Source organism: Squalius cephalus (genome assembly GCF_949319135.1).
Source record: "Squalius cephalus genome assembly, chromosome: 15".
NCBI classification, from domain to species: Eukaryota; Metazoa; Chordata; class Actinopteri; order Cypriniformes; family Leuciscidae; genus Squalius; species Squalius cephalus.
The window spans coordinates 32,594,947-32,612,208 of record NC_137136.1 but is presented as its reverse complement, the minus strand read 5'-3'; the positions used below and the strand labels follow the sequence as shown (position 1 = coordinate 32,612,208).

Genomic DNA, 17,262 nt, shown 5'->3' with positions numbered 1-17,262 from the left:
TTAATTTTTTTATGTTTTAAAAATGTTTTTCTTCACTCTAAAAATTGCTGGGTTATTTGTTAACCCAGACTGATGTTGGGTCAATTTGTTGGGTTATTTGCATGGTGTTGGGTAGTTTTCTGTAACCCACAGTGGAAATTACGCACTACCTCACAAACTACTCAGCCTGCTGGGTTATAGTAACTTCCATAGGTGATTTTCCTGAACAACTTTAAAGTTTGAAGTATTCAATAATTGGCCTACTGTACAGACAAAAACATCTGTAGTTTCAATTTTTTTCACTTACATTTACAGTTGTTTTGCTCTGCTAAATAATTTATATAAATTAAATAAATATATAAATTACATCTGCTGCAAGAAAAAAAGAACAAAAAAACATTTATGAGGTCAAATAAACCCAGCTTTTAGTCAATAGAGCTGACATTGGATGGGTCACTTTAAACCAGCATGTGTTCTGTCCAATATTTACCCAGCACTGGGTTTCCTATCGGGTTGTTTTTAACTCAGCCTTTCTTAAGAGTGTTGGTTACATGCGAAATTTAAGGGAACATTCTATTGTTCAAACAATAGAATGTTCTCTGAACATTCTTAAAACAAGCAGTATCATTTAAAAATGTTGGATGAATGTCCAACTAAAACGTTTCCGAAAAAAAATGCTACATGACCAATAAATAAATAATCACAATACTATTGTTTTTACTTATATAATGCAGCCTTGGTGAGCAGAAGAGGCTTCATTGAAAAACATCGTATACTGACCCCAAACCTTCAAAAGGAAGTGTGTATGAATAAATACACTAAAAGTGGTATTTAAAAGTGTAAATTGATCTGTTCAAATGTTCAGATTGGAGAGAAAAAACAACAACAAAGTATAGATTAAGTATAAATAGATTACCCCTTTAAAAAGCTTTGATATAGCCCACCTCCCCCACATATCTTCAATGGTGTTAGCTGCTTTGTATTAGTAGCTTATAGTGAAACTAACTACTTACTGTTTAGCTACTTAAATAGTGAGTAACTTAGTTTCCAAGGCTAAAATCACACAACCGCAGATTACAGGAGTCAGTTTTGTTTAAAGCACCACATTAAATTCTGTTCAAACTCAGAGACTGCCAACAGCATACTATAACCCGAGCATATACCATGCATTTTCAGGGCTTGGATTGAATTTGTGCTGCATGACAGCTATAGTTGTCTGTTACGTCTTTGACATAAATATGGCAATAAGCAATTCGCTGGCACAATGTAATGAAAACTGCCACAATATAGTGGTAATGTACAGTCATTAAGCTAGACAAAACTCCAGTTAAGTGTTTGTGCAGAAGAGAAAGAGAGAAAAAACAAGCCAGATCTTTGGCTGCAGAGGATGAAAGCATTGGGAGCTGCTTTTTAGAAATAAAAATTGAATGCAAAGAAAAGTCAAGACATTTAGTACACCTGCATTCCACAAATAAACAATGACTCAACTTGGAAATTGACTGTGGTGACCTGTTCATGCAGACATTTTTCTCTCCCTGTCTGCTGTTGTATGTACAGGACATTTGGAGAGTCGCTCGACTTGCACCTGTTAGTAAACACTGTTTTTCCGATCTCGAACACTGCGTGGAAGCAGCCAAAGTAGCTTCCAAAAAACTGCTACTGAGAGTCGAAGCCTTGAGAGGCCGAACGGAAGCCAGATTAAGCAGCGAGGGCAGAGGAGTGGGAGTGGGAAGACAAGGGAATGCTGGGAAAGAAATGAAAGACAGGGAAAGAGTGGGAGGGAGAAAAGTGACTGAGAGGGAAAACAGAGAGAGAAATAAAGAGAGGGAATGTGAGATGGAAGAGTTCTTCCCTCCACCCTGACGCTCACCTGCCAATAGCAAATTGAAAACAACTCTGTTCATAATCCCTAGGAACTAAAAATACCCCATACTTTTGAAGGCCCTTCCATGAAGGCTGCTTAGTCCCCGCAAGACTCCTTCTGAGCAACCGTCCAAAACACACACACACACACACACAGAAAAATGATAGACAGAGAGCTGGAAGAATTTATATTGGCACTTTAATTTGAATCCGCAATAAAAAAAAGCAATTTTTTTTCTTTCTTTAAGAAAGTGTGATTAGTTCTTGCCATGCAAAAGTTGCTGTCACAAAGCTAGGAGTGTGTGTGTGTGTGTGTGTGTGTGTGTGTGAGACTGCCAATATGCGTGCTGCACTGTCAGAAAAATGTACAAAAATTGCATACTGCAATTGCAAAATACAACTGCTTGTCTCTGGGGCAATACACTTAGAGTAGTAATATGCACCCTTAGGGGCCGATCACACCCGACGCGTTTTTTGCAGTGAGAGGCGCCTATTTTCAATTGGTTTCCTATGGCAGTGAGCGTTCTGCGCGCTGTTTATGCGCCTGCTGCGCCTCACATTTTTGAAGTTGAAAAAAAAGCAACTCGACGTCATCGCGTTTTTTTCCACTGTCCAATCGATTGAATGGAGAGGCGGGCCTTCCGCTTTAGTGATGAAAGCTACAGTTGCTTGAACGCCCGGAGAGTGCGATGATGGAGGATAAACTTGTGGTGCTCTCGCGGGTTAACAGGAGCTTAACGACTTCACGAACCGTAACTATCACAATGTTAACAGAAAGTAAATAAAGTTAATAAAAGGCTGATTTGACGTTTACTTGACTGACAGGACAGCTGTTTCAGTGGTTGCCTAGCAACATAAAAACGCAGCGCACTGCTCGTTCTGTGTGATGGTAAGTGCTGTGCACCTCGCGTTTTCGAACCTGAAAAACGCGTTAGGTGTGATCGGGGCCTTAAGGTGCTATTAGGAACTTTTATTGGTAGATAAGAGTAGTTACTCTTAGAGTAATAGTTATAAGAGTAATAACTAATTGATAATTAACAAAGTTTGATTATGTATGCACACCCAAGGTGTAACGGCCACACATTACCACCTCGGGTGTGCATTATTTTTCTAATAATTCAACGGGCCGGAGTCAATTATTCCGCATATACTACGGTTACCACACCTTGAAACATTGTTCAGATGATGCATTTCAAGATATTTGTCAGATTTCTGTCCTCAAAACGCTCTTGTGTTGGACTAATTTCTTTCGCATTAAATCCCAAGCCTCCATTGCTAGTTAGTAACAGAGGCTTGAGCCACTGATAGCAGACTAAAGCAGTTATTACTGTCATTTTAAGAGAGAGAGAGAGAGAGAGAGAGAGAGAGAGAGAGAGAGAGAGAGAGAGAGAGAGAGAGAGAGAGTTATCAAGCGTGTGTGAATTACCCGAGTCTGTGCATCTCACAACAGTGTTCAGCAGCAGCGTATACTCATAGCGAAACTGTAAGTTTATCTGCTTCAAGAACAGGGCCGTTATTACCTCGCTAGTGAGAAATGTCATTGTTGTCAAAGTTATTAAACTATTTTACCGATAAAATCGTCAGAGCAGCACTGACAACACGTTTCTGTGCGAGTGTGTGTCCATACTGGATGCGTGTTTAAACGGGAGAAAGAGTACAGGCTTTCTGTTCATAACAAAATGTAATTTTGTGGCAAAAACATGGAAATAATTTGTCATTTTTATCCTATTATTTATTATGTTTATTTGCTTGGTCAGTGTCGCTGTGGGTTTTGGTTCTTTTGCTGTCGTAGCCTGTAAGGACCTTTGAAATAACTGAAATCATTTGGCGAAGTGATATACAACTGTATTGCAGTCAAGACCTGCCTGGAACAACTTTAGCCGTGCGTTTCCCTGAAAATGAATCATATCTGTAGCACAAATGGTTCTGGATGACATTTAACACCAGAGTTCAAATCCTTAACACTGTAAAGCCTGACATTTGAAATGGAATAGTTATTTTATAAATTATTTAATATATATATATATATATATTGTTGTGTGTTGTTGAAGATCACATTTGATATATCAGGCTTTTATGGCTCATATAGTATGATATAGTGAGAATATGGAGCTCATACTAGAGGAGGAAAAACAGCTCAGTTTTTTTCAGAGATTCAAACTGAGCACAAATATGCAATTTGGTGCAGATGCTGATATTTATATGGAAAAAAAAGTGCAATGAAATTCTGACATCTTGTAATGTAAATAAATTAGATTTTCATAATTATAACAGGATAACAGACTACTGACATAATATGCTTATAAATACCACCTGTTGCTCTATATCTCCCAATAATACGTCTTAGAAAGGTGGTTAATTTTATGATCAAAACTCTGTAGTTTTTGGGCAATGATGACTGAGAGATGAACAAATAAACCTTGGACCTCAAAAGCCTGACGATTATATTTAATACTCATGATTTTTCTAAAAATGATGTATGGATAATCAAGTAAACATAAGGTGCTTCAGTCAAGTAAATCTTGAAATATCACAGATAGTATACAAGTAAATCAGAATTTGTGTTACCAGCCAGGACCACCACTAAACCTCATTTCCCTGCTCCACATTTCTGCATGTTAAAATGTCAAATATGATTACGTGGTATAGAATATTATGTGGTATCCAAAATTATGTGCAAAAAAATTATTTGTCTTTCTTTGGAAGCTCAGTATGCATGGAAACATAACATCTGTCCGTCCTCCCAGAGCATCTCGATCTTCCTTTCTCGCTTCTTTCGAGACCCTGGACACGTCGAAGGGCCCCAGATTTCATTCCCACACTGTGCTGAGCTCGTGTTAGAGTATTGTATTACATGAGACCTGCGCTCTGCCTGTAAACAGTATAAAAGCGTTGGAAGAGCAGTTGTTATTCTTTCACAATCTCTCTCTCTCTCCCTCTCTCATCCTTTACTCAGACTCTTTCTTTCTCACTCCCTTTCACTCTTTCCCTGTTACGCAATGCAGTTTGGCTGTCGCTAACTCCCGAGTAGAAGCAGAAGAGGGTCCAGGTCTTGCGTAAGTACTGAGTCCCCCTTTTTCGACAATAACCCCACTCGAGAATCTCACCGAGAGATGTTTAGTGGACCAAAATCAAATCTCTCAAGGCAGCTATGAGGAAACCGAGGGTTTTGTGATCAGGATGTTCTGTATAAACACACAGGCGGTAAATCTGCACTCAGTCTACTCCTAATGCTCCGATCCAACTTGGTACGTTTCTCCCCAAGCTTTCATAACATCAACAGTTCACACTCACATCTGAGGGGAACCCAAAGAAATGTGCAAAAGTAGACGTTCATAAATAAATAGCTGGTGGATAATCTCACTCAGCCAGACCACTGACTAAATTGCTAAAATGACTGGTCCACATCGCAGCTCATTCTGGTAAAGAACCGCCCAGATAGACAAGAAAAGACTGACTGACATGTAAAACATGTTTTTTTAGCTTCCTAGAGGTGCATTTATGTTATGTTAGAACTAGATTATACCACAATAATAGGTCGTTGTGTGGAGAGAAAAAAAATGCATTTAAATGCATTAAATTGCTCAATAGCAACAGTAAAGACATTTATAATGTTACAAAATATTTATTTTTCAAATAAATGTTGAACTTTTGAACTTTCTATTCATCAAAGTATACTGAAAAAAATGTATCACAATTTCAACACAAAAATGACGCAGCACAACTGTTTTCAACATTGATAATAATCAGAAATGTTTCTTAAGCAGCAAATCGACATATTAGAATGATTTCTGAAGGATCATGTGACATTAAAATAGAAAACAGTTATTTTAAATTTTAAAAAATAATAGGTCAGAAAACATATTTTCTGCCAGTCCAAAAGATAAGAACCAATGTCCCGGTTTCACAGACAGGGCTTAGATTAAGCCAGGATTAGGCCTTAGTTCAGTTAGGACATTTAAGTAGCTTTTTAAAATGTGCCTTAGAAAAAAACATTACAGGTTGCATCTTGAGACAAAACAATGGCAGTGCAAGTTGCTTTCAGGTAAAACAGCTCAAACATGCATTTTAGTCTGGGACTAACTTAAACATTGTCTGTGAATCTGGCCAATTATTTCATTGACAACTCCGAAAGCAAAGCAGAATATGCACATCTTCTGTGAACATCTAGTTTACTTGCTACTAAGACACAACTCATTGTATCAACCTGTTACCCTGTAAGCAACTGTTTCCATGCAGTGTGATTGAAAACATTCAACTCTTGGAAGTTGCCTAAACTCCACGATTAGACAGATTAGAGCTTGCCAGTACAATAAAATGCTTTCCAGTTTTGTGTGCAATATACATTTGTGGGAATGGAATCAAAACTGGTGGATGACATGCTCTGGTTACACTTTATTTCGACGGCCCACTTTAGACATTCTACTAACTACAAGTAACTTTGCAACCACATGTCAACTAACTCTCATTAGAGTACTGTTAGGGTTCGGGTTAGTAGAATAAGTTGCCATGTTGCAAAGTTACTTATATTCCGTAGAGTGTCTGTTGGGGAGCATCAAAATAAAGAGTTAGCTGATATTAAGTCTACTAATACTCTAATGAGAGTCAGTTGACATGTAGTTGCAAAGTTACTTCTAGTTAGTCAACCGTCTACAGTGGACCATTGAAATATAGTGTTACCCATGCTCTGATTGGCTGGCTGTACGATGCCATGCACGTTTTCTCCCTGCAGGTCGCTCCTTTTGTATCCATCAATATCCCTCAGAAAACAGCCACGCAGGCCTAGAAGAGCTGACGTGAGTGTGACAGGCAGTGCAGTTCAAGCGCCGCCCTTGGCCCACTCGCTCTGGTGTGTTGGGTTGTTTTTGGGATGGCCTGTCCGCACGCCTGTGTTTATTTACAGAGGGAGAGGCGCAGGGAGATCTCTCAGAGTCACTAAACATAATCCGTCATGCACACGCACCGGCCTCTTCTGGAACATGCACAAATGCTGACACACTTCTTACACCCATGCACTCCAAACACACTCGAGAACAACTTCAGCTTTCTAAACAAGCACACAGAGGATCCTGTATTTGCACAAAGCAAATGATTGAATGTCACTGCGATTGATCAAAAAGGTGACGTACAAGCAGACTTTTCTAAAGTAAGTGTGTTAGGTTTCAAATGATAAGATCTTCAGATCATTTAGCTACTATTTAATTTCTCATCTATCTATGATTCATTTAGTATCAGCTTGTGAGCGTGTTTATACAGCAGGGCAGATATTCTCTGGACTATTTCGTTATTTGGGTAAAATTAGCTCAGCTCCGTTTGCCATGTGTAACAAATTAGTTCGTACACCCTGTAATTTTCTCAGAGATAAAAGAGGAACTTCTGTCTACAACTGTGTTAAAAGGCACAAATTATTTTGCTCTTAAACTAACAAAACGGCTGACCTCAGACGAGCAGAAATAGCAACAAAAGCAATATTGTTTCGATGCGGGTTTAAATTTAGGGTGTTTGCGAACCTTTTCATGACTGAATGTTTGCTTAGAGACAAAACCTCACTGTCACAGAGGTTTGGGTAACACTTCATAATAACTTCATCAATGCGCATTAGTGCATTATATAACTCTCAACAAATCACTACTTAATGTACATTCTGATGAAGTAATGAAAACTTGATTCATACATTTTCACAAACATCCCTTCATTTGGTCGCACAAGAACGACTGATATGTTGAGCAAAGTGCTTGTTAATGATATATTAGTGAAAATGAGCGTAACTGAGTTGAGTATGATCTGGATCCTTTGGCATTCTCAATGATTTTACCCACAGGGTATAGAAAGTGAGCCGTCTGGCACTGACTGCAGCCATTCTTCATTTTGAGGAACATTAAGGTGCATGTTAGCATGTGTAATGTACGGGAGACAACGTATATTTACTCTGTGAACTACACTGTTACAGGTATCTTGCTACAGTTCAGTACATTCATTCATGTTAGGCTGATTTTTTGTCCGGAAAGTGATTAAATAAACACAAATCAAATATTGTACAAACTCCTGTAATGATTAATGGTCTATAATAAATCATATGAAGCTGTCTATATGAAAACTGGAACGTTTTTATCAAACGGTTACTGTGCTGAACAATCATTAAAAGAGTGTAGGAGCTCAAAATATTTCATTTCTACGATGCCAACAGACTAAAGCAATGATCAAGTCAATCTAAAACTGGAAAGCTCAATTTAGCTAATTCCTTTTATAAAAATGCAGATTTAAGCTATATTGCAAATCATTGGGAGCATGAATGATATTCCCAGCTAACAAAAATATTTTCTAAGAATGTTTTGCCAAAGTTCCCATTAAGTTCCTAAAAGGATATTTTTTTAACATTTAAAAAATCCAGCATTTTAAATGTTTTAAACACTTTTTTTCTTGGTTGCGCGAATGTTTAGGGAATATTCTATTTTATCATTTTACAAACATTATGGAAATGTTGCTGAATGTTCAGAGAACAATAAAAAGTAACTGTATAACATTTAAAAAATTGGTAACACTTTATTTCGAGTCCACTTGACTCCATTCCACTAAGTAACTTTGCAACTCCATGTCAGCTAACCCTCATTAGAGTATTAGTAGACTGTCTGCTTAATATCTGCTAACACTTTATTCTGATGCTCATCAACACACATTCTACTGACTATAAGTTACTTTACAACTACATGTCAATTTATTCTGCTTACTCGAACCATGACGTTCCATGAATGATGTATGTTTTTGTGCTAATGTTTTGAGAACATTATTAAATAGCAGATAACTTTGAAAGAATGTTCTGGTAACGTTACTGGAAGAACATTTGTTCATAACTCTGAGAGAATATTGCTAGAACTTCATGAGAACATTCCCTGTTAGCTGGGTTAATGCTAAGATATTGCTTTTGTTTGGCTAGTTATTAATTGCATGAAAGTTGGTTTAACAGTGTAATCACGAGTGTTATTTTAGTTGCTCGGAGGAGATAACGCTAAGAAGTTTAACAGCCACGTCCAGCTGTTTTTGCTCAATGACTCACTGTCATTTTTTTAACAGGTTAGGTGTGTTAGTGGCAAAAAAAAAGATATGGTGCTGATATCCAGCGCAAACAGAGAGCATACTTCAGCAAGCACTCAAAGCACATATATACTAAGTCATATACTCTTGAACAGCATAAACCACACAAAGTCATAAAACGGCTGCAACATAAACCATTTCCTAGAGCCTGGTCCCGGTGCACAGAGACGGCCTTGTGTTCCTGTGTGTACAGTCACAAGGGAGCTCTGTACTGGGCTCCAAGAGACCTGCGTTTAAAAACAGACCGGTGGGGCCACGGTATGTTAGCATTTATGCATGCATGGACATTTAATACCACAGTGAAAACATGCGGACCTGTTGAGCTGTATGGGACATTAGATTTAATGGACGTTCCTGCAGGACGGACGATCTTTGAACGAGTTGGTTTGTTTCTTAAATAACGGGGCAGAAAAATCCATGTATCATGAGACTGCAGTAAATAACCGGTGTGTGTGTTTACTGTTGGAAAGTTCACTCTGTGAATGATGTATGAGCAACGTTATTGTGAATAATAAAGCAGTAAACTAGAAATTGATGCAATTTGGTGAATACAAATACTGTTAAAAATAATGATTCCAATTAGAACCAAAACGGGTTTTACAGCCTGGATTCACTGGAGAACTTTTTTACACCCCAAGAACTCAATCAATGCAAGAACACACATTACTGTTCAAAAGATTGAGGTCAATCCGATTTTGAAATAATGTTAATAATAATAACAATACTTGTATTCAGCAAGAATGCATTCAATTGATCAAAAGTTAGTTAAAGACTTTTACATTGTTACAAAAAAATCAAATTTCAAATAAATGCTGTTCTTTTGAACTTTCTATTTATAAAAGAATCCTAAAATTATAAAAAGCAGCACAGCAGTTTTCAACATTGATAATAATCAGAAATGTTTCTATCAAAGGAACCAATCAAATTTTACTATATATTCACATAGAAAACAATTTTTAAATTGCAATAATATTTAATAATATATAACATTTGTTTTGTATTTTTGATTAAATAAATGCAGCCTTAGTGAGAAGAAGTGTTTTATTTAAAAAAATATTAAAATTAACTGTTAAAAAAATAATTAACCCTGTACAGTATCAAATTCCATAGAATAACCATTTTTGGTTCCACAAATAACCTGTCAGTGAACAGTTCTTAAAATAAACCTTTTTGTGATGAACATTTTAATAATCCAAAAAACATTTTTTGACTTAAGTAGAATGGAAATGTTCTGTGGATGTTAATGGTTCTTAATCGATGCAAATAAATAACCTTTATATTTAAAATTGAAGCATTTTATTTTGGTGCTTTAAAGATCCCCTATACCAGTATGTTGTTCTAAAGAAACCATAATGCACCACAATAACTATTTAAAGAGGCCATATCATGCCCTTTTACAAAGCCTTGATTTAGTTTTTGGGCTCCATAAGAACTGGTTTTCATGCTTGAATGTTCAAAAAACAAATTTTTCCCCATATTCTCCATTGTTGCGGCTCCTCTCTTCCCAGTCTGTCAGTAACGCTCTGTTTAGTTCCTGTCTCTATGAAGCCCCTCCTTCTGAAAAGCACACTGTGCTCTGATTGGTCGACTGGAGCAGTGTGTTGTGATTGGTCGAGCGCTTCGAGTGTGTTTGGGAAATGTCCCGCCCCTTTCCATAACCGCCAGTTTAACACACTACTAACTAACTCAACCAGGCCCCGCCCCTTTATTCTGCGTATGAATTATTTAAATGAGGAATATTGTGACGTATTCGTTCCGGAAGAAAACTCAAGACTACAATGGAGGCGTTTCAGGGAGTTCAGAAACACTGACACTGATATTCAGAATAACTGCCTTTGGAGGAACTTTGCAGACATTTTTCATGCTCAAACAGCAACATTACAAGTAAGTTGAAAATGTTAAAATAAAAAGCATAATAGGTCCCCTTTAAACTCGGCAGAACCATCCGGGCAGCTCTTGATCAGAAGAGAGTTCTTTGCTGAACCCACGAGCCACTGAAGAAGCTTTATTTGTGAGAGCACATGAGATTGGCTGGAGGTGGGGAGAGGGGAGAACCTCTCCAGTGACTCCAGCTCCACACCCCAGCAACAGTGGGTCTCGGGCTGGAATTTTCCATGGAGCATGTGGCATACGCACACTGCTCTCGAGTTTAAATAGTGCTGTGTGGGCTCTGCCAGCGCTCTGTCTCCGCATGAGCCCCACTCTATATCTCTCTCTTTCTCTCTCACATATTTGTGTGGCTTCCAGTGCCGTTGTGCCCTGCGAGCGCTTCCTGGCGCCCAACCAAATAAGGCAGATAGCCTGTATGTGTTTATTAGCCAGCACATTATTCTGACACAGGACACTTCATTCCAAGTCCAGGAAAAAGTTAACTATGTCCTATATATTCTTCGTTCTTTTCTATTTGCTCTTTGTTTCTTTGCCACACATTGGCTCTGCTCCAGAATCTGCACTATCTTCATAGGCAGCTGCCCTGCTAATGATTCTGATCTGAAATGGAATCTCACAACTGACCATTTTGGAACGCTCTACATAATCAGTGACTACAAATAGCACTCCTCACAGGAAGTGCACTGGATGCTTGACTCACGATCGGTTTCTGTTAAGTTTGATGTTAGCGTGTTGCTAAGCTAACACCAGTAAACTTTAAACAAAACACATAGCACACAAATATTTGGTACATTTTGTTCATTTTTAATTAGACTGAACTATTTTTTACTTTTTACACACTTTTTAACTATATTTATAGGGTACAACGGGGCTAAATTCACACTGTGGAAAAAGGCACAATTGATTTGATTCTCCTCTAAAACCACTAGATAGCACAAAACTCACCGCGGCACTTTTCTAAACATCGTTGTTTCACGATTCACATGAAAATTTGGCTGACTCTTGATGCAATCATTCTTCGCTAATTTGATTTAATATTGAAAATGGTTAACACTTTATTTTGATGGTCACTTTTGAACATTCTGTTGATAATATGGAACTTTGAAGCTACATGTCAACTAACTCAGAGTATTAGTAGACTGTCTGCTTAATATCTGCTAACACTTTATTCTGATGCTCCTCAACACACATTCTACTGACTGTAAGTAACCTTGCAACTACATGTCAACTTATTCTAACCTTAACCCTACCAGTCTACTAATACTCTACTGAGAGCTACAGTATAGTCAACAGAATGTGTTAAAGGGACCATCAAAATAACGTGAAACCTTAAAATGTTGTAAATTTATATAGCAAATGAGAATTGATACAATTACTGAACATATGTTTTGAGACAAAGGTCTTGTTAATGATTTTCAGTTTTGTTCATGTAATTAAATCAGCATATTTTCAATAACTGAAGACTATGCAAAAGTTTGGTATTTAGGGTAAAAGGTGCCCCTGCTGTTGGGACGAAAGGCACGATAATTAACATGATAATAAATAGCTGTCTGACTTTTCCATTTGTTATCATGATATGGTTAGATTCAGAGGTTAAATATCATTTATTACGTTGGGTGTCTAGCTTAGAGATAAACACCATCTTTGTAATGAAACAATCATATCATATCATATAATATAATATATGTATTGTTACTACTGCAAAGCTTTCAGAATCTCTACTTTTTTAAAAATATATTATTTTATGCATTCTTAAAAAGAATGAGAATTTAAATTGAGAATTGGAAAGTACATTTTCCTTAAGGTTAGCCCCATTATACCCTAATCAACATTTCTGTTTCGCTTCGCTTGAGCTCGTCGCAAGCATTCTGTGATTTCAATACCCAGTAGGGACACATATGATACTGCTTTAAACCTGTCGCAGACAACTCACATCACAAACCAGACGAGCCATTCTGTACTCGCATGCTCAAGTTCAAGGCAGACGTCCAAAACAGTGAATCTAATCACCATACAGGCAAAAGTTCATTTCAAGAATGAACAAAGTGGATTTGATTCATTTGGTGTATTAAAAAAAAAAAAAAAAACAGCTCAAACCATTGAATTCGATTACAAAAAGTGATGCATATTATACTTTATCCAACGGAGCGTGCCTATGATGCCTTCAAATGCGAACTACGTAGGCAGCTCAGGTTTTGGAGCAGAGCCATTGTGATCTAACCCACAATCTCAAAGTGCAGATTGCCAAAGTTCAATTCTAAAATAATCAGCGCCGTTTCTCTGATTGTTGACACGGGATTATTTATATCCTGTAAACTGACTGGGGCTGGCACTGGGCCATCTCTATTCATATTTGGAGTATTTATACAGCCGGCAGAGCCAAGAATAACATTTAACCCAAAATATACCTCTGGGCATTAAATATCTCCTCATTTATTTTGCTTTTTATGCTGTATACTCACATTTGATCCAGGAACTCAAAACAATTACATGATTAATGGTACAAAAAGGACATTTAAAAGCATTGATTTGCTTAAATAGGACCGACTTTCAAGACACAGTGGGGTAGTATTTCGGTTCACTGAGAAGCATTATTCAAACGTGGTGTGTGTGTGTGTGTAATGGGGGGGAAGGAATGAGGATAACATTCTGGTTGCTAAAAGAGAAAAGAGAAAATGAAATATCCTTTCAAATGATTGCTCAGCCCAGCTAATTTGCGTAAATAATGTAAAGATGTTGCAGGAGCGTTGACGGTCCTCACTACAGCTGCACAAATATTGATCAGGAGACACCACGCCATAGCCTGTGATGTGGTGACTGTGGCTCAGTGGTTAAATCTGCACTGCAACTGAAAGCCTGTGGATTTAAACCCGCATTGCCACTGTGTGCTTGAAAAAGGACCCTGGTTATTCCAGTGGGACTGAACCTCTAATGTGAACTAAATGACAAACTAGTCATTTAAAATGTAGTCAAGAATCTGGCAATAGTTAGCAAAGTAAAATAATCCCACTTTACATGAGGTTCACGTTAGACAACACTAACAGAGTACTCCAGGCTATAACCATCAAGCAGCATTTTTTTCTTTTCAATTATGTAGGAAATTTTAAAATACAAATCTCATAAAGAAGAAATTAAACCAAATCTACAAGAGTTATCTATGGATTAGGGGAACGACATGCAGAGCATAAACCAGCACAATAATCATTTTTAGCACGGAAGGTTAAATAGCCATTTAGCTGGTCCTTATATCGACAGTGATTTAAACAGTGGCGCCACTCTCTGCGATGCGGGTGGAGGGACCTGTAGATCTGGGGTGCCGGGACAGCCGAAACCACCAGCCACAATGTTAAAAGATTGTGTTAACTGAGTAAATGCCCATTTTAAATTTTGTAAGCTCTCACACATATTACATTTATACATTTTATCCAAAGCGAAATGATGCTAAAACTCAATAAAATACCACAAAGACACTAAATTATCCTGTGCATTGTTGGTACTTTGACAGTTAAAAAAGTGCTTTGAGATGACTTGCGTATTACAAACATTGATTGAATAAGACTGTTTACATGTATTCCTATTTGCATTCTTTCATTTGGGCTGAGGGAGGGTGGGGGTGGCAGGGAGCCCATCAAGTGTTATTGCACTGGGGCCCATAAGATCCTATTTAAACTACTGGACTTACTCTCCCAATGAACAGTGATGACGAGGTTTGAACCTACAAGCTTTAAGTCACAAGTTCCCCAACCCCACCCCAGAAACAGGTTTGAAACACTCACTCTCGGCAGGGTAGAAGGGCTGCATGTCTATCTTGTGCACTTCTTTGGCGTAGTACTCCTCCTCGCTGCGCTGTCTCTCGCAGGTGGCCGCGCGCTCGTTGGCTTTCTCCTGAAGCAGGTCCCGTGTGCTGTTATAGATGGCGATGATGTCCCGGGACACCTCCTCGGGCTCGGGGTAGATCTCAGGAGGACTGCTCAGCTTGAGTTTACTGAGGATCTGACCGCGGATGGCCTCGATCCGCTTCTTTTTGAACTGGTTCATGTCCAGAGTGCTGCATGTGGATAAACTGACGGCCACTGTGGCTAAATCCAAGGTCAGAAGAAGACTCAAGACGTACAAGTTCATTTTGTGCTTTTGATTGTACCAGAAGCGAGTCTGAAAATTCTAATTAATGAATTAAGTCACGCAGAAGCCCAATCATTTCAATAAAATATATTTTGCCAACTTCAAGCTTTGCGCGTTTGCGCACTATTATCAATGGCAAACGTCTCTCTCTCTGTTTTTATTGTACCTGCAAATCCATCCGAGGTGCCAACATGAAATGGTCTGTCAGATCCGTTATATTCTGGTGAGAAACTAAGATCTTCATTCCAAATCACTTCATAGTGAGTGCACAAAAGCACGGGGCACTAAAACAGTTATTGATTCGGCCATCAAAAGTTTCTGCTTCTCAGAGCTCTGTTGATGCAGTTGTTGATGACAGACGCGTCGCCTGCGGGCTTTTTGCGCGCACTTCCACCGCATCAGAGCGCCGCGAACTCTCTCCAAACCGCCGCGCAATCACGCCTCCCACTCGCCCTCACTCTATGAGAAGATGTGGAGGTCCAGGAAAAGCCTCTGCTCACTCCGCAAGTCGCATTGCCTCTCCTCTGACGCACAGGTTTGCGCGTTTGGCACCGGCAGATGCTGAAGAAAATAAAGCTGCGCCCGTCTCACGCGTCCTAAAGTCGTGGAACAGAAAAGAGTACGGACTGATGGGGTAAATTACTGTAAGAGCAGGTAAAAGCGATTTCCTTTTCAGTTTACGCACGCCTCCATTCCTTCTGGTGGAAAACAACAGTCCCTGTGCCAGCACACACATGCACATCTGAAGGCAGCCGGCTGGAGAGAGAGATTTATATAGGACTGACTTCACCACGTGGTTGTGGTCATCACGGTGAGACCGGGAGATTCGTCAGCGCGCGGGTTTACCGAGCACTTCAGTGTAAATATCTCAGCGTGTCGTTTCGCTTCAGCACTGCGGCCAGGTCCTAACGCCCACGGGCTGGGTATAGGCTACTTTAGCTCTGGCAAAACCAGACAGGGGGACTGGCCTCCCTAATTTGAACCTCCCCAATAGAAAGTCAAAGTAAACCACAAAATATAGCATGAAAAATATGTCGAGAAGCCAAAGCGGCACAGGCTATTTCAGCTCCGTAAAAACGCTCGTGTAACCAGTTATCAGTTGTTTACAGTACAAAATCATGGTAACAGGGTTGATTTATTTATTTATTTTTTAAACACAACAAAATGATCATTCATATTTCACTGTCTTCGTGTAGGATATCCATCATCAGACAAACAGCATTAAGGTTTCAGGCATAAAATATTGACTTTAGTGTGGTGCAGTTTATATTTATAGCCTTTATAAATTCAATGAAATGAGACAGAGAAGTCTTAGTATAAAACCACCCATCTAATCTGAACTGTTATCTTGCTTCATTATGTATGGTCCAAAAAAAAAAAAAAAAAAAAAAAAGTTGCAAATAGTAGCTTATGTTATTACTACTGTTATGACACAGGCAACTGATAAGGAATGAGAAAGCAGGCCCAGCTGTTGCATCAGTGCATAAACATCTAGCTGATAACCCATTTTGGGGAGGTTGGATCACAGGGCCGAGGCAGATTCTCTGTGTGGAACAAGTAACGGCAGGCTCCCTCAAAGCACCTGCTTGATTTACTCTCCCATTCCTTGAGCGTATGCTTAAAAAAATCATCATTTGCCAAAGCCTTTTGTACCCGGCCCACACTCCAGTAATCTATCAGGAATGACAGGCCTTCAGAACCCCACCGACAGCCCTACCAACTGCTGTAAACCAGATGTTATCACTAAATCAGTACCAACAAAGACAGATGTAAGACCGAGGGAGAAAAAGGTTAAGGATGTTAAGGAATAAGCCAAATCATATTAAGTGTAGAAAATTGCACAATTTGTTTCTTCTGCATGGTCCACCTGATAGTTCTCACAATCACTTGCTTTGACTCAAGCAAGCCGATGAAATGAGGAAGAGGTTTTGTGATACAGGCAATTGGCGACTATGAAAAGATGAGTAAGGGAGCAACATAGGAGCTTGACCCTTTCTAGGGCGCTCTGTCAACATGCCCTGGAGAGGGCGGGCATTCCTGAGTGGCAGGTCACAGTGTTGTCGTGACAAATGGGCCTTTTACGTTGGCCAAAATGAAGTGCTCCTCTGAGGGTGATAGCGTACCCTCTCAGACACTGGGTAAATATATCTCAACTGGGTGTGTACACATAGCTGGACTGAGAGAGATAAAGAAAAGAAAGTCTAGAATCAGCACAACTGTCATGCCGGCAAGACTGCACCCTTAAAGGTCAAAGGTCAACTCCTGGCAATCCTCCAATCAGAGAGACCAACAGTGCACTTCTGCTAAAAGGGCCTG

The 17,262-nt window shown here is 39.0% G+C and overlaps 1 protein-coding gene across 1 annotated transcript in view; it reads right to left on the bottom strand.

The window, feature by feature from the left end:
• The window catches only part of tgfb2 (transforming growth factor, beta 2), a 39,051-nt gene extending 23,205 nt beyond the window's left edge, over nucleotides 1-15,846 (bottom strand). The window contains exon 1 of the mRNA XM_079894238.1: nucleotides 14,601-15,846. Within this exon, the coding sequence (XP_079750364.1) occupies nucleotides 14,601-14,946 (346 nt within the window). The 5' untranslated portion in view covers nucleotides 14,947-15,846. The remainder of the gene's footprint in view (nucleotides 1-14,600) is intronic.
• Between the last annotated feature and the right edge of the window lie 1,416 nt (nucleotides 15,847-17,262).